The 24,692-nt window shown below is 37.5% G+C and overlaps 4 protein-coding genes across 4 annotated transcripts; 2 read left to right on the top strand and 2 right to left on the bottom strand.

Moving 5' to 3' along the window:
• Positions 1–461: 461 nt before the first annotated feature.
• MONOS_14499 (putative Reverse transcriptase (RNA-dependent DNA polymerase)) lies at positions 462–3,962 on the bottom strand (the record flags this gene model as incomplete). Its single annotated transcript, XM_067867304.1, has 1 exon — positions 462–3,962. The coding sequence occupies one exon, from the start codon at positions 3,960–3,962 to the stop codon at positions 462–464; it is 3,501 nt and encodes a 1,166-aa protein (XP_067734501.1).
• Positions 3,963–6,305: 2,343 nt separating this feature from the next.
• MONOS_649 (uncharacterized protein) lies at positions 6,306–15,603 on the top strand (the record flags this gene model as incomplete). Its single annotated transcript, XM_067876729.1, has 2 exons — positions 6,306–15,002; positions 15,087–15,603. 2 exons carry the CDS (start codon positions 6,306–6,308, stop codon positions 15,291–15,293), a joined length of 8,904 nt encoding a protein of 2,967 aa, XP_067734500.1. The 3' UTR covers positions 15,294–15,603.
• On the bottom strand, positions 15,538–16,698 carry MONOS_650 (putative ADP-ribose pyrophosphatase). Its single transcript, XM_067876739.1, has 3 exons — positions 16,417–16,698; positions 16,279–16,361; positions 15,538–16,208 (listed from the first exon to the last, which is right to left on the bottom strand). The coding sequence occupies exons 1-3, from the start codon at positions 16,628–16,630 to the stop codon at positions 15,765–15,767; spliced, it is 741 nt and encodes a 246-aa protein (XP_067734499.1). The 5' UTR covers positions 16,631–16,698; the 3' UTR covers positions 15,538–15,764.
• Positions 16,699–22,126: 5,428 nt separating this feature from the next.
• Positions 22,127–24,537, top strand: MONOS_651 (uncharacterized protein; the record flags this gene model as incomplete). The annotated part of the gene is made up of 7 exons (XM_067876750.1): positions 22,127–22,134; positions 22,217–23,100; positions 23,175–23,667; positions 23,710–23,808; positions 23,916–24,021; positions 24,136–24,272; positions 24,435–24,537. 7 exons carry the CDS (start codon positions 22,127–22,129, stop codon positions 24,535–24,537), a joined length of 1,830 nt encoding a protein of 609 aa, XP_067734498.1.
• Between the last annotated feature and the right edge of the window lie 155 nt (positions 24,538–24,692).

The raw sequence follows: 24,692 nt of genomic DNA, 5'->3' as shown, positions 1-24,692 counted from the left end.
CTGTCAAACTTGAAAAAAATATCCTTAGAAGAACTTTTTGTATTTTCATCTTTTAATATGATTTCAATTCGTTAGAGAACTAATTAATATACAACTCCTCTTTCTATTTGGGATAGAGCTCCGTTTTATGGGCTCAGCCGATCAATGTGACGTGAAATTTGTGGTGTTTGCTGATGTGATGAAAAAGTAAAAAAGAATTAAAAAGTTAGCGTCCAATAACAGGCTGTGCAAATTTGCACTGAGGAGTTATATCTTTCTTTTATGACTACAAAACACGAAGACTTTCAAAATGCAAGAAAAGGTTTTATTAACTGTAAGTTCCATGGGTGGGAAAAGCTTCGCTTTGTGGAGGGAAAAGAGGAGTTGTATATTAATTAGTTCTCTAACGAATTAAAAAGCATTAGCTTCTTAATTCTCGAGAACTAATGAAAATACAACTCCTCTTTCTATTTGGGATATCATTAATTGGGCATGTTTTGTGTCTCCTGTTCCATTAATATTGCGTAGGCTCTTGTTACCACTCTCTCTGTTCGTGTGCAAATATTTCTTGATTTCTTGACAGTTGAATGGGAACATGATCGCTTCGAATCCTCTTCCTGATCAATGCAAATGTTTTCCTTATTGTGCAGTTTATCTTCAACTTCTTTGACTTCTTCATTTTCCTTATTGATATCCTTCTCCTCTCCAACGGTCTGCGATGATTGCGACTCTTCGATGTCCATGTCAATGCTCTGTTCTGTGAGAGAGGGAAGCTGTTGTGTTGGAATGGAACAATTTGCCTGTAAAGATAGTTGTGGGGAATTAAAAGTTTGTGGTTGCGCCAGCGATAATCCAATTGTATTTGAAGGTTGCTGGCTTTGAAAATACTGAGAGGAGGGCTGAAAATTAAACGTCTGAGGTTGTTGTTGATACAGTTGCGAAGGATGTGGTTGAGGTGAAAGGGCCATATCATGTTGAACAGGAAACACGATAATTGCAGATTGGTTTGGAGCTTGGATGTTTGCAAAAGAAGATCCTTGAGTTATTTGTGCACTCCAAGGTTGTATTTGAGACCCCGTTTGTGGGAATGGTTGGTGCTCTGTCAGAACCTGGGCCATCGCTTGAGCAGTGTTTGTTTTGAAGTCAGAATTAGTTGGTGTGTGAGCTGTGGGAGACAATCTGGCAAAGTGTGCTACCATAACCTCCGGAACTCCAGCGGCAAGGAGAGCAGACAAAGCTGCATGCTTTATAGTGGAAGGCCGAAACGAGGGGTTGATTCCTGCCTGCTTCATTGCCTCCTTTGCGAGTTTACGAATTCCATCCTTTGACATTCTTGATCCGGTTCTCGTGTTTATTATGAACGTGTCTCTTCCTGGATACAAAACTTTAATTTGGTTCCAAAGTTCCAATATTGCACGAACTGGACAAACATCTGACTGGATCTCCTTCAGTTTAGGGACTGTGATGAACGATCTTGCGAGTCTTGTTTTCAATTGGACTGAGAGATGAATTGCATTCTCAGAGATTATCGAATCGTTCATTGAAATGCTCGCCAGTTCTGAAAACATGCATGCAGTGAATAACATACACAGAGTTATTGATTTCAATGTCAGAGAGTATACGCTCAAAGTCTCGTTGGGCCACAGAGTTCGGAGATAATTGAAAAGGACCTGTGGATCCCATATTTCCTCGTACGGAGCTCTTTTCTTTTCCTTTCTCATGATAGATCGAAAGAATGTCTTTATTATCGGTACTGTTCCTAAATCGAAAGAGAAAGCACTTCTTGTGAATAGCGACACTGCGGACCTTGCTTGCTTTAAGCACTGAGGAGGAAAACCCTCATTATCTAAACATATGAAAGTGTCCAAGCACTTCCTCACCCAAATCACAGGATCTGACGGTAACTCCCCCATATTCCCCTTGATCCAAGCGTTTGCGAAATGTGCGAATCCAAATGTGTATGTTGTCCATGTTGACGTGGCAACACTATTTTTAATGTGTATTATCATGCTGTCCGGAACATTAAGTTTTCGTAGGCCCTGCTCAAACCACTGTTCACCTGCCTTCTTGACTAGGGAAAGCTTATTGCCAGGTAACCTCCCGGAGGAAGCGCTGCTCCTCTCGCCTTCAGACCCTGCCCTGGTAGTAATATCATTCGTGAACATCTCCATCTCATGAATCGTCTTTTCCACAGTTGAAGGGTCTGGCTCCAAATCTGATTCGTCCAATCCGGTATCAGAAGAATCATCTTCGCTCTCTCCTTCAACGCTTTCCTCATCGTCTGAAGGATCAGTGGAATTGGCGGATGGGCAAGAACCACCTCGCCCTTCCACGGATAGCTCAGACCGTCCTGACATAATCTGCTGCCTGGCCCGCACCACCGTTGAAGCTTTCTGTTCTTTGCACTTGCAAACGCATCCAGAGTCGGTTTGATCCTGAGGTAGTTGAGTGCCATCTGAAGAGCCTGATTTTTGATTTCGTAATCTCCCGACTGCTCGAGTCTTGACAGGGCATCTGCCTCCACATTTCTTTTTCCTGCAATATGAACTGCTTTGACCTGGATTCCCTGACTCTCCACAAGTTTCCTGATCTCTTTCAATAGAGGTCGCAGATTCTTTCCTGCTCCCCATCTGTTTATGTTGTAAACTACCGATGTGTTGTCCGAGCGTATCAACACCTTCCTTTCCGACAGTTTTGCGATATCCTGAGAAAACCTTGCTAGCGCAATCTTGACTGCAAGTAATTCCCTGAAGTTTGACGTTTGGTTTTGAGCAACTCTGTTCAAAGGGACGTGAAAAATCTTCTTGAGTTGTCCTGATATCTTTACACTTCCTCCGCATGCCCATGGCGAGGCATCTGTTGTAATCGTCACCTGAGGGGAGCCAAAGGATTGAAGCGTTCTTTGTTTTCTCTTCCTGACTTCGCTTATCCAGAATGTCAATTCTGGAATGATTCCAAAATGAAGTCGACATTGTCCGTTCCATCCATTGATGTTGACATTCTTCATTAGGCATTGATAAAGGTTTGTCATGTGTAATGATGCGTCTGTGTGGACAAATCTGGCAGCGCTTATTTGCCCCACAATTGAAGCAAATCTTCTGACTGAGATTGGACGCCTCTTTATTGTGTTTATCAGTACCATGTGACACTTCTGAACAATGGAGGCAATTCTCTCTTCGTTCAGAGCCACTGTCGACTGAATCGAATCCCATTTCCATCCCAGAAAGTTGAATCTTTGCTTTGCCTGAAGTTCGCTTTTCTCCTTGTTGACCATCAGACCAAGTTGGGAGAACCAATCCATAACCTCCTTTGTTATTTGCTCCAGCTTCTGTTTGTCCTTGTGAAGAAAAGAGGACATCGTCCAGATAAGAGATGCAACGAACTTTCCATTTCATTCTCACCAGCTTTATAATTGAACGCATGATCTTCGTAAAGATTCTTGGGGCATCCTTCATTCCAAATGGAAGGCATCGAAACGCTATTGTTTCTTGATGAAATTTGAAAGCCAAAAACGGGATGAAATCTTCGCGAACAGGGATTAAGAAATATGCTTGAGAGAGATCCAATGAGGTTGCAAAATCTCCCTTTTCCATCAACTTTTCCACAGTTCTGTGATCCTCCAGCTTGAACTTGATTGATTTCAGGGCTTTGTTCAGAGGTCTGCAGTCCAATATTTGTCTCCATTTCCCGTTCTTCTTCTTTACGAAAAACAGTTTGCTGAGGCATTTTGCATCTTCGAACTTGATCCTCTTCAATATCCCACAATCCAGTGCTTCCGCTATCCACTTCTCGCACTCCCTCTCCTGCTCCTGGGATCCAATGAAACCATGTCCTGCTTTGACTTCCTTTTTCAGCTTGTCCCGTGCCTCTCTGCTTCTCCAAACAGGACAAGCTCCCTTCTCTATAATTCTCCTGGCCCCTATTTCGGACCAGTTCTTGAGAAAGAGTCTTGTTCTTCCTCCAACTTTCTTCGAGGATCCCATTTGTTGGAGCTCCAAGTTCTGCTGGTTCTCTGGGAGCTTCTGCTGCTGTTTGAACTGAATTTTCTTCTTGTAAATGGGATCCTTCTTGTCCGAAAAAACTGGTTTTTAAGTGAGAATGTATTTGTGTACGGTCTGATCCATCCCTGCGATCGAGGAAGCAATTTTTGTTTCGGCTCAGCGATCTTCAACGTTTCAAGTTGCCTCTTGGAAAGCAATTGGTCTCCATCTTCTTCTTTCAATGTCCTTGCGGCTCTGAATCCATAAACTGCTTGGATCCTTTGTGTTCTCGCTTCCTGGAGTGCTTTAACCATCATTAAGAAAGAATCAGCCAAAACTGCACTTGGGTCCAATCCCTTATCTACCATATCTTTTCCAATAATAAGCGCTTTTATTGCCGATATCAATTTTTCTTCGATTTTGAATCCATTTTGTTCTAGAGCGTCGTAGCACCAATTTGATGTTCTTTGAATTGGGTGGATAGCCTCTGGAATAAACGGAGGTGCTGAGAAATTCGAGTAAATTGTGGGATTTGAGCCTGCTTGTTCAGGAAAATGCATTTCGAATATTGAATCCTTTGTTTTATCTCCGAAAAGCGAGAAACAAATGTATTTGAAGTTCGGTTGATAATTGTCTTTCTCCATCAGGTGTTCTTGCGAAGTGTCTATCGTTTGAAGAATATTCTGCTGCTGCGTCGTTTGCGGAGAATTGATTGGGTGTTGCTCAAGTGTTGTTGGACCTGGAAATATTTGGGGCTGAGAAGAGCTTGAAGATTGTTGGAAAGGTGGATGGAGCAAGTTTGTAACATTGTGATCTTCACGGCTTGATGTGTTTTCAAGGCCCATTGCAATATTTTGTGTCGGAATAGTAGCGGCTGATGAGGAAAATATGCTGGAGGTGGATTGCGTAAATCCCACGCTGCTCGGAGGTCCGCTGATATCCTGAGATAAGGAATTCAGACTCGACTCGAGTCCAGGCTGAAGCACGCTCATTGTTTATTATTATTGATCGGCTGAGCCCATAAAACGGAGCTCTATCCCAAATAGAAAGAGGAGTTGTATTTTCATTAGTTCTCGAGAATTAAGAAGCTAATGCTTTTTAATTATGAATAAAAGAAAAGAAAAAGACAAGCAGATTCAGACATTTTTTTAATATCCTTTAAAACTTGCAAATGAACATGTTCTCTTAAAATTTTCAATTTGATTCATCCAAATAATTATGTTTGACGAGTTATGCAAAGAAGTTTCATTTGGAGAAAAAGTTTTTCTTTGATATTCTTTTTTTTGTCTTTTTTCGTGACAAGAACGATTTTCAAAAAACAAAATTTTCGTTGTCTTTAAATGCAAAACAAAATTCATAAAGAATAAAATATCAAACCAAATATCTTCAAAATTCTTTTTTATTTTATAAAGGGTTAACATTAGGTTTAGTGAAAGCTTTATATTTCAGTAAATTAACTTTCAAAAGAACACCACGGAAATTGAAAATTAACTTTCTTTAGTTGCTTTCACATTGAAGCGATATGCACGGTGAAAATGATTTTTTGGAATTTTCACAATTACAATTTGATGGAAAGCTATCAACTGTGCCTATTCAACCTAAAACACCGAGCGTATGATATTCTTTATTTGCTTTTTTAATTTATTTGACATTTTTGTATGTGTACTTTAATGTGTATTGCTAATTATCAAAAAGCAATATGATTTTTTGGATGGTGAATTTTCACTTTTTCAGCCGGAATCAGCAACTCCATCCATTTATAAAGGTTTGCAGTCAAATTGCAAGTTTTTTCTTGATAAATGTTTTCCAGTTCATGCATCTCAATCTTTGCGTACAAAGCCTTCTCACGAAATTTCAAGATCAGAATATTTTGGGAAAGAGCAACAAACAACTTCATCTCGTTCAACGCGAAGCTCGCAATCTATTTGCCCAGATACAAAACGTTTCGTAAACAGAAATATGGAAAATCTTTCGAAAAATACAAGTCCATTTTCAAAAGAGTTTTCAACAAATGATGACTTTCTGCAATTGTCCCAAAGAAACATAGATCAGAACTCAACAAAAATCCGACCTTTGACTTCATGCAGGCAATCTATTTTTGTGCATGATAAATTTGTAGAGTCTATTAAAAGTCGGGATTTATTTCATTCCAAAAAAAGCTTGCTGCTGTGCGGAACTAATAACAAGGATGGATCTCAATATTTTCGAGATAACTTTGAGGTCAGCAGTCCTGGGCATTTAACGAAAGAAGAAGACGAAGAAATTGCGATTCAAAATAGCATTATTTTTCTAAGTGAAGAAAATAGAGATACTCAGGATGGCTGCCAACAAAAGACGACGAATTATATGGGACAGTCAAATGAGAAGCAAAATGATAAAGCAAAACTAAAAAGAACACAATCTACTTGTTCATCTTATTTTGTAACGCCAGTTGCAACATCTTCTTCTGAAATGCATTTATCTTCTACTCAAAGTGAAAATCAACAATTCAACAAAGAAGATCCAATTGAAACAAAATTATTATCTTTTAAAACAAACAAACAGAATCAGGTTCGAAGTGATTCTCTTTTCTCTTTCTCCTCCTCCACTTCTTCACCTCTGCCATTCTCTTCTTCGAGTGCAAGTTTCTCTTCCTTTCCCTCTTCATCCGGCAGCGCTGACAATTCTGAGCTTAACTCAGAAGTGCAGAATGCAACAGCCCATGATGCTCCTATCCAAAGTGAATGCCACAACGCTCCCAACATTCGCCATCAAGCCATTCCCCCATCACCTTTGCATGCTCCTCCTCCTCCACCTCCTCCGAATCTGGCTGTTGCTAATCCTCTGCCTTTTATTCCACACCTTCTCCTCACCAACACTTCTGACAAGTTGCATTCATCAAAATCTCACTTCATTCCATCTGCAGCCCTTTCATCGACCACTCGCAATCCTCACCGCTCTTCTCTTTCTCTTTCAGCTGACCGCGCAGCTTTCAATCGAAGATCGTTTGGTTCTGTTTCAAGTCGTCTTCCTTCTTGTCGATTTACTCGCCCAGCTCACTCGCTTCGTGCATCAGCTGCATCTCAATCTTTTTTGAATAAAACATCTCGCTTGTCTACTCCAACATTTCATTCTTCATCACTCAATCTGCCTTCAACATACAATCATTTGCATTTTCCATCTTCTTCCTCTTCCTTCTCATCAGCATCTTCAACAGCTGCTCCTTCGGGTGTTCGAAATGTGATTCACTTCGCTTCCCTCAGACAGCCTCGGCTTAATCTGTCGTTGTCGAATGCAATCGAAGCGATGGCAGAAGCAGAAAAAGAAGACGAAGAAAAAGAAAAAGAAGGCGGAGCAAACGAAAGAGGAAGCTTTCTGAGTGATTTGCCAGAAGCTTTTGACAGTGAATTTTGCTCTGAAGAGAGAAAAGCTGCATTTGAGCCGCAGGAATACTCTTCTTTGCAGCTGATGAATCAAGGGCCAACTTTCACCCCATTTTATCCGTCAACATTTGCAGCTACTTCTTCTGTAGCATTCAACCGCCATCTGTTTCCTCCTTTCTTTGCATCGTCAGCCATTGGCGCTAGCTCTTTCTCTTCTCGCCCGTCGATTCCTCAACCAGCAGACGGAGTTACACGACCAATTGCTGGAAGGAAGATGGCTTTGTATGTGAAAGACAGCACAGGAAGCACTCGAAACAGTGCAAATTGCACGCAAACAGGAAAGACAATAAAAGAGATACGAAAGAGTCATATTGAGTGGGTGCCTCAGACATTGCCTACGCAACAACTGTGCCTGCAAATTGATTTCAATTCAAATGGAGCAAAAGAAGAAGATGATGTTGTTGTTGTTGAAAAGCTTGAAGAAGCAGCAAAAAAAGAGAAAAGATTTGGGGCAGTGCAGAAAAAGGGCAGAAGAATGAAAATGGATGAAAGAGAAGGGGATGATGACAATAATAATTATAATAAAGAAGAAGATGTGTACACACGAAAAAGAATGCATCCAAACGGAATGAGTGGATTCACACCTCGACGAAGCAGCAACAGAACTCAACAGCAAAATCCGAAGTTCAATGAGAATGCCAAAGAAATGAAACAGCCAGCTGAAACAACATTCTCAAGCACTGCATCTTCTTCATCTGACATTCGAAATCTGATTCATTCGGATTCAACATCTTCGACAGCCAACTCAGAATTGTCGCATCAACTGGAATCTCTTCCTATTTCTGTTTCATCGTCACCACAAGTCGTATCTGCTTCCCCTTTACTTAACTGCAGTCAAGATGTGTCTCAGTTGAATGCCGACTTCGATTCTTCTCCTCGTCTTGTTGTGATTCCCCAGCTGCCTTCTCCTTCTTCTTCTTCTTTCCCTTCGCCTCAGCTGACAAACATCACACAGCCTTCTTTTGAGCTCTTTCAAAATGGCATTTCTCCGTCTTCCCCAGCACTTGTGCGGGACTTCCTTCCTCTTCTGCCCCAATTCATTCAATCAGAAGAGCAACAACAGCGAGGAGAAGACGACAGAGTAGGAAGATTAGCAGGCAGAACAGAACAGACAGAAAAGGACGATAAACAAATAGAAAAGCCAGACGATGATGAAATGTCTATTTCAGAGAGACTTTATCAAAATGGCAAGAACACAAACGAATGTGATTCGTCTGAAGATTCTGAGAACATAACAGCAGCCGATCAAACACACCGCTCATTTTCTGCTGCAGCTTCTCTGCAGTCTTCTAATTTGATACCTCTTCATTCACAACAAACGATTGCTCAGCCAGTCCAAAAAGAAGTCGATGTGAAGTCATCCTCTTCCTCCTCTTCCTCCTCTTCCTCCTCTTCATCTTCCTCTTCTGTTCCTTCTTTGACATTGCCAGTGCTGCAAAATCAGCCATTTTCTGCTCTTATTCCTGTTTCACCTAAAGTCTCTAATTCACCTCCTCGTTCCGCATCACCTTCTTCTTCTCGTTCTCGTTCTCATTCGCCTTCTTCTGGTGTTCATTCACCTTCATTGCATCTTCCTCGATCTTCCTCATCTCTTCGCCTTTCTTCATTTCATCCAATTTTGCATCAATTTGAGAAATCGGGTGATTCTTCATCTCCTCTTTCTGTGAAGCAACTTCTGTCCACACAACCAAATTCTGCTCAATCATCATTACCTACATCTTCTTCCACCTCCTCTTCATCAACATCAACATCAACATCTTCTTCTTCTTCTTCTCTTTCTAACTCAACAGACAGAGTGATGGCTGTGTCATCTGTGCCTTATCCCCCTCCTCCTCCTTCGTCTTCTTCAACTCCTCCTCCTTCGCCTCATTCAATGGCACTCACATTCAACTTGGTCAATCCCTTTTCGCCCATCCGCCCAAAGTCTCGATCACTTAGCACACAAACAGAGAATGAAGACTGCAGCAGCATTGAAGAGGAAGAGGAGGGAAAGAAAGAAAAAGAAGTAGAGAAGGAAGAAGAAGAGGAAGCTCTACAAACACGCAGAAGAGCTCGCTCAGCATTTTCTACAAGCAAAACCAATGGCAGTCATAAAACAGAGAAATACGAAGATCATATTCAGAATAGTGCAAATGATTCTAATGTGAAAATGGATATTTCATCGACTGTGTCTGTCTTGAAGGCAGACAAGCATTCATTAGAATCAAATGAACAAGACGCCTCTTCTGAGACAGATCTTCCTTTTTCGGCATTGAAATCTACTTCATCTGAAGCTGATGTACAAAAGCAAACAGAACAGATAGGAGATGATGACTCACTTCCATCACAACACACAGCAGAACACTCAGAACAGCAGAGTGAAAGCGAACAGCATTCAAAAGAGAACGCAAACATTGACATCATTCGCACAGAGCAAGTGAAACGCAAGCCAATCTATCGAGCAATCTCTCCTCCGCCGTGTCTTTCTCCTTCTGCCTCATCTTCACTCAACTTTGCCTTCTCCTCTCAAACGCCTTCCTCGTCTCCATTAACACAATCTCTCTCTTTTTCGCCTTATTCCACTTCCTTCACGCCAAATGCATCTCTTGACCCTTCTTCGCTTAACAGTGTTAGCCCTCCTTTTTCTAATTCTCTAATCTCCTCTCCAACTTCAACTTCTGTTCCTCTTTCTGCTTCTCTTTCTGCTTCAAAAGGATTTGCACAGCCCTCTTTTCCTCGCCTGCAAAAGAAGCATCTCTTCACCCAGCCACTCGCACCTGGGCCACACGGCGCGTATCGAAGGCTGAATGAAGAGCTGAGGGAGAGAATGGAGGAAGACGAGGCAGCGGTGCAGGAGATCAGAGAGAGGGTGGGGATGTTGGTGGCAGAGGAAGAGGAAGAGGAAGAGAGGAGGAGAGAATTGGGTCAAATTGAAGAAGGAGATGTTCAGAAATCCATCATTGAAGGAGAAGCAGCAAGAAATGGAATGGCAGACATTGCGTTGTCTTCTTCTTTTCTCAACCAAAAAGCATCACCAGGAGCACAATCATTCCACATTCGCAAGAAGAACAGAAGAGGAGATGTTGTCGGTGTGGCTGTTGTTGAGTCGCTGGCGTCGCCAAATCTTGTGGCCTCTTCAACACTCGCAATATCACCGCCTTCGTCTCCTGTTCGCTCATCTATTAACTCATCAGTACAACAGGACAATCACTCCAAGCAAAAATACAGTCAAAAAGGGAACAACTTGCATATGGCAGACATCAAATATGTCGATGACGCAACGCATCGATCTGTTGGCACACAATCAGTTCTCTTCAATTCAGCCTCATCTGATCTCTTTCGAACACAAAAGGGCTCAAAAAGTGCGGCTGGTGTGTATCAGGCACGATCATCATTCAATCTGCAGAGCCCTCGCTGGCAGAACAGAAAATACACACAGCCTCATCCACAGTTCAGCCACACAGGAAATGCAATGGTGCATCCACACACATCGCATCTGACCAGTCGATCGAGAAATCATCCTCCTCCGCAGTCGAATCCACCCTCACGCAACAGACCCAGACGGAATGCAAAGTTTGATTTAGACGAGGCAGGAGATGTTTCGTTGAGGGCATCCAAAACAGCTTCGAGGAGATTGGCACAATCACAGCCTGTGCAGCAGATGAGCCACCAAAAGACGCAAAGAAAGAGCGAAGCAGATGAAATGATTGAGAAAGTGCTTGCTCCGCCTTCTCATCGTGAGTCGTCTGCTCTTCCGTCGAGGCGTCTTTCGCACACGCTTCTTGGAATGCGAAGTGTTCCATCCATTTCAGGCGAGTGGACGATGAGCAAAGAGACCGCTGGAAATGAAGAGGACGAAGAGGAGGTGCTGGCAGCAGAGAAGGAGATGCTCACGAAGAGGTGGGAGAGAGAAAGAGAAAGAGATCGAGTGAGAGGCGTGGAGAGAAGCAGAGACGAGTTGATTGCACTGGAAAGAGAGATGGAAAGGGAAGTGCTGCAGAAAAGCGGAAGAGACACAAACAGCAGCAACACGAGAATCAGCAGCGGTTTGGTTGTGGATGGGGTGCGTGTGGATGAGGAGAGGACGAGAAGGAGCAGAGAAAGGAGTCTGAAGGCGCTGCAGTGGGGACAGAGAAGAGGAGGAGGAGAGAACAGCATCCCTCGCCTGAATTTGAGTGCTGAAAGAAATCAGTCATCAACTTCAGCTGAATTGTATTCGCTTCGCAGCTCTTCAAATTTCTCTTCTTTTTCATCGCGTTCTCCTCCCTCTTCCTTTTCTCGTCCTCGTCACGCCTTCCTTTCTTCCTATCCTTCCACAACTTCTGCTGACTTGTTGTCATCTCGTCCTTTCACTTCAGCATCTGCTCGTTCTTCTTCTTCCTCCTCCTCTTCTGCAAATGCATCAGCAAATGAATGTGTCGAATCTCTTCTTCTGCCAAACACTCTCATGAGCCTCAAAAGCTTTGCAGCAAAAGGCCCGCCTTCTGCAATTGCTTCAGCATCTTCTCGTCCTTCTTCTTCTGCACATTCTAATTTGGCATCTGCTAATTCCACAACTCACAAATTGTTTCATTCACCTCAATTGGCATCTTCTTCTTTGTCTTCTTCTTCTCCGTTGGTTTCTTCATTCAGTTCAGAAGAGGCACCTTATTATTCGAAGATCGACAGAGGTGTCGATTCAATGAATGGCATTTCTCTTCTGATTCAAGCTGAAAAGCAGCTTGCTCCGCCTTTTTCTTCTTCATTGGTGTCTTCCTCTTCTTCTGAATCTCTTTCTCCTTCTGTTTATCGTAGGCCTCTGGCTGCAAACAAAGTTTTAATTGATTCTTCAGCTGAACCAGATTCCACACAGCCAGAAAGCATTTCAGAAAAATCGCCAACACCTTCGAAAGATCAACCAACTCAATCGACTTCAACAGAATCCTCATCAACATCAACAACATCTTCAGCTCTTCCAACCCTTCCAACCCTTCCAATGACTCCTTCCACGCCTCCATCTTCTCCTTCTCCGTCACCACCACCGCCTCCTCCTCGCTCTCCTTCTCCTGCTCCTTCTTCTCCTTCTCCTTCTTCTCTTTCTTCTCTTTCTCCTCCTTCAAATTTGGTTTCTTCCTCTTCTTCTTCTTCGGATTCCTCATCTCCTCCTCTTTCGCTTCTTCCTTCTTCATTCTGTGATGTTCCATTGATGTATGACTCGCCAATGCCAACTTCAATCATTCTCGAGCAGAAGATGGCTGCCAATGACTTGTTGTATCCAACTCCATCTGCTCGTTCTCCAAACACCCGAAGACATTCAATTTCTACTTCTGTTTCAGCCTCTACCTCTCCTTTAACAGCGCTGGCAGTCACACCTGAGCTTTCTCCATTGCTTCATTCTATTGAACAATCTTCAACTGATTCTGTGATTCCTTCTGATTCGTCCACTTCTTCAGATATTGGTGAAAGTTGCGAAGCAAACGAATCATCGAGTTCATCTGATAATTCTTCTTCTTCTTCTTCTTCTCCCTCTTCCTCTTCCTCTTCTTCCACTCTTGCTCATCAGCGTTCATGTGTGTTTCCTCCTTTGTTATCTCCTCATCATCCATCACCTCTCAAACTGTCTTCTTCTTTCAATCAGCCAATCACTGACTCAGCCAGATCACTCGATTCTCCTTCTTCGAATGGCAACGATAATGAAAATGAAGAAGCAGAAGTTCAGTTGAATGGAACATCCATCGCAATACAAACAGACCCACTGCCACTCTGGCTGGTCCATGCGCTCACTCCTCCTCCGCCTCCTCTGCATCCTGTGAACTCTCCTCTCAAACAGCTTTTAGGATCAGTCGATCGCGCTTTATCTGCTTCTTCTGAGAGCAGAAATGGGCAGGCAACTGCAGATAAATCATCTCCCCTTTCATCTTCTGTTTTGCCGCCTGATATTTCCATTTCTGATTTCCTGTTGAACAGAACTTCTCCAAACAATACGACAAACACTCAGTTGTCCCAGCGGTCAGTTCAACCCACCCCGATGCCTCCTCCTTTTCTGCTCTGCACTCCGCAAGTGCTGAGACACAGGCTTCAACAGCGTCTTTTATCGAACACACTTCAAAGAACGGAATGTGACAATGAAGAAGCAGGCATTGTTGAAAAACAGAGTTCAAATAGATATAAAGATGATTCAAAAGAGCATTTAAATTGTCACCCAGATGCAACAAATAGAACACTTCCACATGAGAGTGGCCTATCGAAAGATAAACAGTCAATAATAAATCGTAGAAAAATTGCATTGGATCACAATAAATCACCCCAGCTGGCAGATTTGGAGTGGTTTGCAAATCAGCTGAGAACAGGAGATGCAGAACAATCACAGCAGACTTCTCCTTTTGTTTTTGCGCAAAGCAATTCCAACAGTGATGAGGGTGCACCAAAGGAGCCCGTGATGTTTCCTGCTTTTAAACAGAGGAGAGTGAATCCAGCGATAAAAGCAGCTTCTCCGCAGAAGAAATGGATGCAGGCAGGTTCTTCGCAGAGAAGCAGCAATGAAAAACTCGATCTTTCGAGTACTTTTTCTCCTTTGGCTGCATCTTCTGCTGATTCAGAAAGAGAGATAACTACCCCAAGTACCCAACACGCAAATGCAAATGAAACATCAATTTCGAAGGAAAATAAACAAGAAAATGAAGATAAAGTTAAAGATAATACATATGCTGAAGAAGAAATAGGAGAAGAAGAGAAAGGCACTGCTGAAAACCAAAAAGAGCGAGAACAGCTTAATGATAATTTTGATGGAGAAAATAAAAAGGAAGATGAAGCTGAAACCGATGAAAATGGTGGTGATGAAAAACTTGTTGAGAATAAAGATGATGAAAAGAAGTTGAATAATTCTGAAAAGGCAATTCAGCTTGATTATGATGGAATTGAAGACAAGAACACAGAAGGAGCACAGGAAATTGAAGGCATAGAACAAAACACTGAAATAAGTAATGGAGAATCGAAGAGTCAATCATTGCATTCTTCTCCTTCTTTGAGTTCATTTAAGCTGGATCCAGAATCTTCTCATGATTTATTATCTTCCTCTCTCAAGCAAGACTTAGCAGGCAATGACAACTCTTCATCAAGCAATGCAAATATTTCTGAATCCATTGAGCCTTCAAGAACAACAAACACGATAAATGCCACTCCTCCTCCTGTTCAAATTGCACGTCCAAAACCCCAACGATCGACTCCTTCTCCATACACAGCTCTTGCACCGCCTGCGCTGACGCTGCCGAAGATAACTGCCTTTGAGAATGAGGATGAAGAAGGCAAATCTTCAGACGAAAGAGATATCAGTGAAATCTCTCCCTTGAAAAAAGAATCTTCAAACGCAAATCCCAATCATTTGTATCAAACGAAGTATGCACAGAAAGAAAGCGATGAATCGCTCAGTCAAAGTGTCACAAGTCCAATTTGTTCTCCTCGCTCTCCTCGCTCTCCTCGCTCTCCTCGCTCTCCTTTTCGCACATCTGGCGTTGCCATCATCTCCAAAATCAGACAGGTGCAAAGTCAGCTGAAAGAGAAAGAAGCAATCGACGGGGCGAACGAATTGCTTGAGAACAACGAATGGTGGCGAGAAGAAACCGAAGTGAAAACGAAGTTGCCGATGAGAAAGATAACTTTTGATGTATGTTCTTGTTTTATTTTTTCTTTGATATTCAATTTTGTCTTTTATTAATTCATTCAATGTTACATTCATCTCACAAATCAGACGCCTCCATTGAAGAGTCCACGTGATCATCTCATTGAGCACCAGACTTCCCCTCGTTCCAGTCCTCGCCTTCCAACTTCTCCTCTTATCAGCTCTTTTCATACCCCTTCTTCTTCTTTTGCGTATCCCAGCATTCGTTCTCCTCGAATTGCCACAACAAACCCAAAGATGACAAATGGACTGGGATCACCTTTAATTATGAAATAAATGTTTGAAAGCGTTAAAGATCTTGTAGCAGAAATTGTTTTATCATTATGTTGTCTTTATTTTTGAAATTCTTTCAGATATTTCATTTTTATGATTCAAAACATCATTTTCATTTATTTTTCCATGTACAAATGTTACAATCTAAAGACATCCACTTTTTGTGATTAAATATTTTGGATGTCCATATGTATTCAAGATATTCTTCGATTTGTTGAAGTTATTTTTATTTTCAACACACAAAAAATTTTTTTATTTTTCAGTTAAATGATTTGTATTCATTATTTTTTCAAGAATTGCCAAATAAATAAAAAATGCATTTTGTAGGCAACTACAAAATAAAAATGAATTCAACATAATTGTACAAATTTAAATACTAAAATTCATCTTACTGAATGTATATCTTCCAATGGAAGGAGTTGGTTTAAAAAAACAACAAAATAATTGAAAATAAATACAAAATAACTTTACATTTCATTCTTTATTCAACATCTTTGAGAGAGACAATGCAGTTGATACACCTTTTGCAAACATATACACTCTTCCATCTATTGCTTGATTTTCAACTTTGGCCATTTCATTCAGCCGTTCCATCAGATGTTCGTCAAAATCAACGAGAAGAGGTTCCGTTATCTCTCCTTCCTCCTCAACGTTGTGTGCTTGTGGATTTTTATTTTCTGGTAAATCACCATCAACAACAAATGTGACCACTGTGGATCGCGTACAACTAAATGCAGGACTTACCATCACGGGTTCGGAAATTGAGGCAAGCACAGATAAATCAGAGAAAGATGGAAATTTTGAAGAAGACGTAGAAGAAGACGGTATTTCATCATCCATTTTTGTACTTTCTGTAAAACTTGAATCTGGTATTTTCTCATCGGTTTTTGGTATTGTTGCAATGTAACCAGTTTCTTCCTTTAATAAAAGTGAATAGAATGTGTTTCAGATTCTAACATTCATCCAAAACCTAAATCAAATTGCAAACATAAAGTTCTTGAACTGCATGCGCAGCAGGATCAACGCCTGGTGGAACAATACCAGCAGGAAATTCAATTAGCATCATATTTGCTAAATTCAATCAATTTCAAATCTTATGTTGTTATTTCATAAATGGAAGTCAAACAAGGTGCTCGATATTGCTTAATCAAAATAAGCTGTGGCTTCTTTTCTTTTTGCACCAAGAGAGATATTATTTCCACTGCTTGAGTTTTTTCATTAATAATGTTTCCTTTTGTCATTTCCCACTCAATTTCTCTTCCTTTTGCGTCTTTAAAGCGAGCTGCTTGCAAAGTGAGCCATTTTCCCTTTGCTATCACTTTTATGTCTTGTTTATACATGTGCAGTTTTGAATAATGTTACTGAAAAGGGCAATATTTCGTTCAGAACGATTTTCTGTTTTGATCTTAAATGCAATATATTTCTCCACATTTTTAGATTGTGAAAAACAGAAAATATTGGTTTAAAAAAACAAATAATATCATATGCGAAACGATAACATGAATAAGAAAATATGAAATAAATTCTTTCAAAAAAGAAATCAAAGCTTGCAAATCAAAATTATAAATCAAAACAATTGAAAAAGCAGAAAAATTTTCATAAGAAAGATATTCGATAAAAGACAGCATAAAAATTTCTATTTCAGCAGATTTTTTTGGGGTGGACCACTCTTTGTGCTTTTTTGAATATTTTTCTTTAAGAAGAGCTATTTTGATTCAACGATAAAATTGTTGTTGATAAAAGCTCTACAAAATAATTTAAAAGGAAAATGGAATTAATAAAAAGCTTTTTGGAGTTATATCACAAATTATTTGTTAACATGTCCATTACAAATTTTTGAAATCTTTCGTTAAAAATGGAAAAATAGATGGCAATAATTAATGTTATGGAAGCTATGAATTTTTTTGTCTTGTTCATCTATTGAGATAATTCAAAATATTTTGCACAATTCCAAAAATATTTATGAATTTATTCGGTTTGTTTGTTGAAATGGAGCTTGAATTTCGTTTGATTTATGCATTTTGCTTGCAGCTGAGCTACCAGATGAAATAATCGAAATGTGTGGTTCATTCTTATGTCTCTCATGTATAAAATTGTTTCTTTCTATTTGCAAATAGGATTTTTCGAAATTGCGATTTTCCAACGTTCAAAGCATTAAGAAAAGTAAACCATCAGTTTCATCGAGTTTCAAATATCGACTCATTGTGGAAAAGTGAAACAGAAAAAATAATTCATGATAATTACAATGAATTTTTCTTGAACAGAGATAAAAAAGAACCGTTACTTCAGTTTTCTCCTGAAATTATTGAAGTTTGATATTTATTTCTTCTTTTAAAGTGTTGAATGTTTGGTAAGGATTGTGATAATGCTCATATCTACAAATTTTCTCCTAAAGGCTTTAAAGAAACATATCGGTATATTTTGATTTTTTCGATTATTCCAAGTATTTTTAATTTTCTTTTCTGACACTTAACTTTTTGAAATAATGTGTTGAATATTTTTGTTATAAATTTCATTCCCTCATTCAGGATATATAAAACACATTTATTACAACTATCAAAATGCAAATCAACATCTTTTGATATTTTTGATTGTTTTTGTGATGAATATAGATACCGAAAAAGTTATAAGATTTGCAGTATCCTCATGATTCCATTTTTTTCACTTTCAGTTATAAGCATGATATTTGGCTTGGTTACATTGCACATTGCAGGTTATAATTGTCAATCTTCAATGAAAGTGAGTGGATTTTTTTATATGTTCACAACTGCGGGATCGTTTTTCTTTCTTGGATTTATTCTATATTTTCCATTATTGTTCTATTTGATTGATTTTACGTTTCTTCAACTTTTCACAATCGTGTTGTTTCCCACCAGTATTTTGTGTTTTTCTGTTTTTGCAGATGGACTCGGGGTTGAATGGCTTTGTTTAGCTGGAATTCCAGAGCTTCTCTTACTTATTTTAGCTCCATTTGCCCTTGAGATATACATAACTGGAAAAGAGCAAGGTCGCAAAGAAATGAAGGCACGTTTTTGTGCATATTTATGCATTTTTATAAAATTAGTGGGTTTTGTGCTGAACGTGCTGAAGAAAGACGCTGGATGGGATGTTCCATGGTCAGTTGCTGCTGCAGGAAATTATTTGTATTTTGCAGTTGGAGCATTTTACTTTTGGTCAGTAGGAAATGAATTTTGTTGCTGGATAGCAAGTCGCCCAATATTCATTTTGCATATTGCTGCTGAAATTGTACAAATTTTATGTGCTTTGTGGGCCGATGGAATTGTGAAACCATTTGCTCTTGTTCTGCTTCCAGTTGATTTATGTTTATTGGCTTATATGTTTTATGCACCGCTTATGATGTCAATGATTATTTCAGGAGATGTTGTAGATTTTTGGGAAAACGCTGGATATGATCGGATAACCGAAAATAAAAATAGAGAATATCGCAGGGTTAGGAAGAAGATGATAAAAATTAGTAAATCATTGAAACTGGAGTTAGATAGATGTTGAATCAAAATCAGCATGCAGTGTTTATTTCTTGCACTTTGAATTCTTCGATGACATTCTGAAAATTTTTTTATTCATAATTTTTGAACCATTTTGTTTAGAAATCTTTATGTTGTGATTTTCGTTTGAAATTGTCCGAATATTTTATTATCTAAGTTCTTTGTGCTGATAATCTGGTTTATTGGTGAAAGATTTTCGGATATTTATGATATTGTGTAGAAATTTACAAGGAATTATTTACGAATGATGATAAATGTTGCGTGAAATTGAAATAACTATAAGTTATATATTTTTGCTTTCGGACTATTTATTTTTCTTGGAAAATGTTATGGGTTTGTGTCATGATGTTATTATTTTTGTAAAATTAGTTTAATTCGATAATATTACACCGACCATCAAAAACAACTAATCCACTTTTTGAAATTGAAAATATGAACCAGCAGTTAAGAAAGAGAAAATTTTCATTCAGTTGTTGTTATTATCAGACATTTTAATGCTTAGCAATAGAGATAAATTTTTTATCTTTTTTCAAAAAAAAAAAAAAAAAAAAAAAAAAAAAAATGAAATTCCAAATATTAAAACGAATAACATAATAAAAATATATCAATAGTTGATTTATCCTCCGTCATTCAAAACAACTGTTTTGAGGCGTTTGAACATCGAATGAACAAGTTCATTAATTATATCCATTTCAATTTCATTCCAGTCAGCCAAAATTGATTGTTTCAACTCATTCACATTTTTCTAAGGTTTTCCATCTTTGAAAAATTTCCTTGTTTAAATACTCCACACGTTTTCGATGATATAAATTCCGGAGAATAAGGAGGCCATTCTACGCCGGTGATTGAAAAATCTCTGATTTCATTTTGCACATTTAAAGATCGATGAATATGTGAATTGTCTTGGAAAAATCTAATATTATTTTTGAACTACTTACGTGAATTAGGAATCTATGAAATTTTCACAATTCAACAATATTCCTCAGAATTCATTGTTTCGATAACAATAACAATTGGTGATTTGAAATAATAACACACTTCGACAAATATCTTTATTTTTCATGTGTATACTGACTTTTTTGATCGAATATTTCCTCATTATTGTATTCAATCTATTATATTCTTGTTTTATCTGGTCAAATAAATTGAATTTTTTTGCATCAGCGAAGATAATTGGATCCAATAATTCATCATTCCTTTAATGTTTTTCAGTAAATACATAGCTCTTCATGCGAGCATTCTTTGATAGGAAATGATTGATTTTTCTCTTTGGATCTTTTCTATTTATTAAGCGAAATAATCAATGAGCAGTGGAATTGCAGCAATTCACTCCAATGTTATCTGTTTGATCTCTGACTCTTTGAATTTGCATATATAATGATTCTTTTTATGCTTTCCTCAACAAAGAAGGCGTTTGAATAACTGGCCTTCAAAGTTTGCGACTGACATGCCGTTTTGATTGCACATGGTTTGTTTTAATATAAATTTTTCTGTGTTAACGAAAATATTCAACAAACGAGCAATTTCGTTTCTTCCTTTTCCTTGATCGAGAAGTGAATGAATTTTTATTTTGAATGGACTTTTAAAAATACTTGTCATTTTGTTTTATTTGTGAATTATTTCTTTTTTTGAATTAATGCTTTTATAATTCACGAATAATTATCTTTTTCCTGACTACATTTTTTTGAATAACGTTTCCTGTAAAATATGAAAACAAACATTTTTTTCTAATATTTATCAAGCCTTTTATCTAAAACAAAAAACAGATGAATAATAAATATCATTCAATAATTTTCTTATTGATAGATTTTAACAACAGACTTTAACTTAAATAATAATAAAAAAAGTTAATAAATATCTTTAGAGTCACATCATTTAGATGAGCAGTGTAAAACAAAAAGGAAAGATAAAAGAAATGATATTTCAATTGATCCTGGGGTTAAAGACCAACTATTTTTTAATAAGATATTAATGAAACAAAAAAACAATTAAAAAAAACTTCACCATTTATAATTTTGAAAATCAACTTCAAATCATTGATACAAAGAATGCCTTCACAACATAAATTCCTTACAAAATCATTTTTGAAACGACAGTGTTCCAAAATTATTCAATGTTTTCATTAATCTCAGTTTATTCATTCTGAAATTGAAAATAATTCACGTTAAAGTATCATGAAAGTGATAAAAAATATAATAATTTTTCAATTCTATCAAAGAAATTAAAAATACCTTTCATTTTTTGGACAATTATTTTTGAAATTTGATATCATCAATAAAATATTTTGAAACGAAAATTTCCCTTGAGTATCAACAAATATACACCCGAAAATGAAAAAGCTTATCAAAGGCAACTTTTTCAATATTTCAGCAAAAACTGCTGTTTTTGAAACAATTGAAATGAATTTTGGATTTGGATACTAATTTCCTTTCCAAAGACAATCAACTTTGAAAATAACAACACATCCAAAACAGTTATGATTTCTCAGATAATTACTCCATTTAAATTTTCATGCAGATAAATTCTTATTTTCTTTCTCGAAAATAAAACCGTTTCACAAAACAAAATGTTGTGAATAATTTAAAAACAATCGTTTTATTATCGAATTGTGATGTTGATCAATTGACAACAAACTTTAGATATTCCTGTTGTTTAGCTTGAATGACAATAAAAGCAAATTGGAGTTTTCCAAATAAATTCATTTTGAATAAATAAAAAAAACTTTCAAATGAGAAATTCTATTGAGGAAACTATTATTAATAGAGAAAATCTGACACAAATGAATGTCATCAGAAAATGATTAAAATTTTTATTTATTTTTTTTTTAATTTTATATTTTTTTATTATAATTTTTAATTTGAAATTTTTTGTTAAAAAATTTGAAAGTGGAAAAAAATTTGACAGACATGACAAACTTTTTTCATGAGATCGCCAAGTGTTATAGAAAAAACATAATGATAAAAGAATTATAGTGCTAAAAGATAAAACAAATACAAAAAAAAAAAAAAAAACCACGTACAGGAAATAGAAAAATGGATGAAAAATTAATCAATATAATGAATGAAGAAAATTTGAAAAATCAACAGCCTCGGTAGCATAGTGGCAGTGCGTATGCCTTGTAAGCATAAGGTCGAGGGTTCAATTCCCTCTCGGGGCTTCTTTTTGGAATCATGTGATCCTTCACTTTTCATTTTTATGATTGTCATATGTTTGTCTTTTTTATTTTGTGTAAAATAACTGCATAGCGAATGCCAACTTTATAAGTTCTTGAAAAATTTGTATTTTCACATTATTGATCTTTTTTAGGTTGGTAATAATATTTTCGCAATGATGCTAATGTTATTTGGGTGTTAAAGTATGATAAAATACAAATCTTTAATTGCAATTTATGTCATCATTTTTATTTCTTTTATGTGGTAGGACAACAGTTCTAAATTACATTGTTCGTCGCACAAAACCAACCTTTCAATCAACAAAAAAGATTGACCTATGCCTTTCGTTTTATTCATTTCTGTTTGCAAATATATTTATTGCGTGTGGAGGTCTATTTCTAGCAGTGACATTTTCTTCGCTAAGATTTGAAGCAGCAAAAGATGTAGCATACGAAATACTTTCAACACCTCCAATAAATTTAAAGCAGACATCTTCAAATTTAATTGTATTTAATGCTAAAAAACAAAGACAAAATGATAATGAGATAAAGAAATGTTACAAGCAAATTGATGAACCGAAAACACCTATCTTCCCCTTTTTTGATAAAATCGTTGCTTTTCTTCAAGAAAAAATACAATCAAGTCCGAATCCAACTCCTTTTAACTCTGATGAAAAATGTGGAAAAGACAATTTGAGAAATGCGAATATACCAGCACCGTACAATTTTATAAAAGGAGCGACCAAAGATAGTTCAGAGATGCAAGAAAAAATGAAAACAAATTTCATCCTCTCAGAAGATGAAAATCAAATAATCCGTTCTTCTTTGTATGAAAATGATGCATTACGAATTGATGCCGAACCAATTGATGATATATTTTCTTCAATTCCACTTTCACAATCTTTAACAGACGATCAGCATCCTTTTGCAAAAGAGCGAGCAATGTTCATTGCCTCACTTGCTGCAAATTCCAACAATGTAAATTTAAAGAACGAACTTATTGAGAGCGATGAAGAAAAACTCAATTGTCACTACAAGAAAAATCCTTCAACAAATTTATTAACTGATGATGGGACAATAGATTATTTTCGGCAAAAGGAAGATGATCATATCCATGCTTTTAGTGGATGTTTACTTTGTTTGATTTCGTTAGGTTTGTGTAATATTTCGCATTTGATTATTGGAGGTTTTTCACCAAATTCACCAAAAAAAATATTTTTTTAAAAGATACTGCATTCATGCTTTTGTCTTGTTCAGTTCAGCTATTCGTAAGGGCAATTGGACCTTGTGTTTGCAAAAGGCTTGGAAAGACATCTCCACACGAACAAACTGCTGTGATTACTGATGCTGAAGGAACTGACGAATTGGGAAGTCCTGAAGCAATTGAGGGAAGCGAATCACAGTTCAATAACGAAGAAAATTCGCAGATAGCGGAGAATATTGAAAGCATTCACACAGATAACAATTCTCAAGGAATCTTCGGTGCTGATTCAAACAGTGAAAATGAAGGAGTTACATTGGGAAATGAAGAAACAAATTCACTTCAACTTCATTTCTTTCCTTCCTCTGAAACACCTCCCGCTAACTCTTCAAATTCACCTCATCTTGAGAATGGCGAAGAAGAAACTGAACAGCAATTTGAAAATTTACCATTACTCTCATTCACATCACCTTCTTCTTCACCTTCTCATTCTGAAGTCTTGCCAAATTTCACAGATTCGTTTTCTAATTCTCCTCAATTTTCTGTATCTCTTTTACACAGACTCTTTTGCGTCATTTCTCTATGTTTTGCATTCCCGAGATTGTGGATGCCTTTTTTCGTTTGGCCTCCATTTATCAAGTTCTTTTCAGCACAAACAGAGTATGAATGAATTGAAATGGTTTTTGTGATATTTTCTGTTAACATGTTTCTTTCATTCTTTTGTTTATTTCTTTATTCTTCCTTCAATTATTTAACAAACTGTGAAGTTCCAACTCTTTGTCGATTGTATATGGTGCTTGCAAAGTGTTGCAGTCATGTGTTCTTCTTTGGCAGCTTGTCTCAGCGTTGTATCCATTGTGGACAAACCAGGCTGTTTGCTCGAATTATTACAAAAATGAAAGACCTTTTCAACTTAATTTTTTTCAATTGAATTAATTTTCCATTTGACATTTGCTCTTCTTGAATGATGAATCCGATGCATTTCAGGTTGCTGGTCGCTTTCTTTCGAAGGCCGAGCAGAAGAAAAGAGCAGAAGACAGATGTTCCATCTGTTACGATTCATTCACACAGCCAGTCGAGTTGAACTGCCACCACGTTTACTGCAACGACTGCATAGCTTCATGGTTTGGGATACAACATTATTGACGATTGCTATCTATGTGGCTTTTTCTAACTTTTTCCTTTTCATCTTCTTCTTTTTCTTTCATTCAATATTTGAAATTCAAACATAATCATTTGCTTATTATTTTTCATAATAAACATGGATCATTATCCTTCAATTTTAGGATCCACCATCATCCGTCTTGTCCATTGTGCAGAAAGCCAATAAAAATGAACGATAAACACAAATGTGAAGAATTCTCAATGCCTTTCCTTGGTCTTGTCTGAACTAATCTCTTTTCCTTCATTTTTTTTGCTGTTTGCTGTTTTCATTGTTAATAACCAATTTTTAGTTATTTAGCAAGTTTGATGACTACTTTTTGTTTGTGTTTTATTGGAAGTTGTCATTTTCTGTAGAATTAAAATGGAGATAATGAAAAAGC

Source organism: Monocercomonoides exilis, assembly GCF_001643675.1.
Source record: "Monocercomonoides exilis strain PA203 chromosome Unknown scaffold5-2102611, whole genome shotgun sequence".
In the NCBI taxonomy this organism is placed as follows: Eukaryota; Preaxostyla; order Oxymonadida; family Polymastigidae; genus Monocercomonoides; species Monocercomonoides exilis.
This window is presented reverse-complemented; position numbering and strand designations above follow the sequence as displayed.

What these genes read in the sequence shown, in the direction of transcription:
- MONOS_650 (XM_067876739.1), bottom strand. Translation starts at nt 16,630, where the DNA reads ATGTATAAACAAGACATAAAAGTGATAGCAAAGGGAAAATGGCTCACT. An exon ending in TAAGCAATATCGAGCACCTT is followed by an intron (nt 16,362 to 16,416) that starts GTTTGACTTCCA and finishes GATTGAATTTAG; the next exon opens with CAAATATGATGCTAATTGAA. An exon ending in ATGCAGTTCAAGAACTTTAT is followed by an intron (nt 16,209 to 16,278) that starts GTTTGCAATTTG and finishes CTTTTATTAAAG; the next exon opens with GAAGAAACTGGTTACATTGC.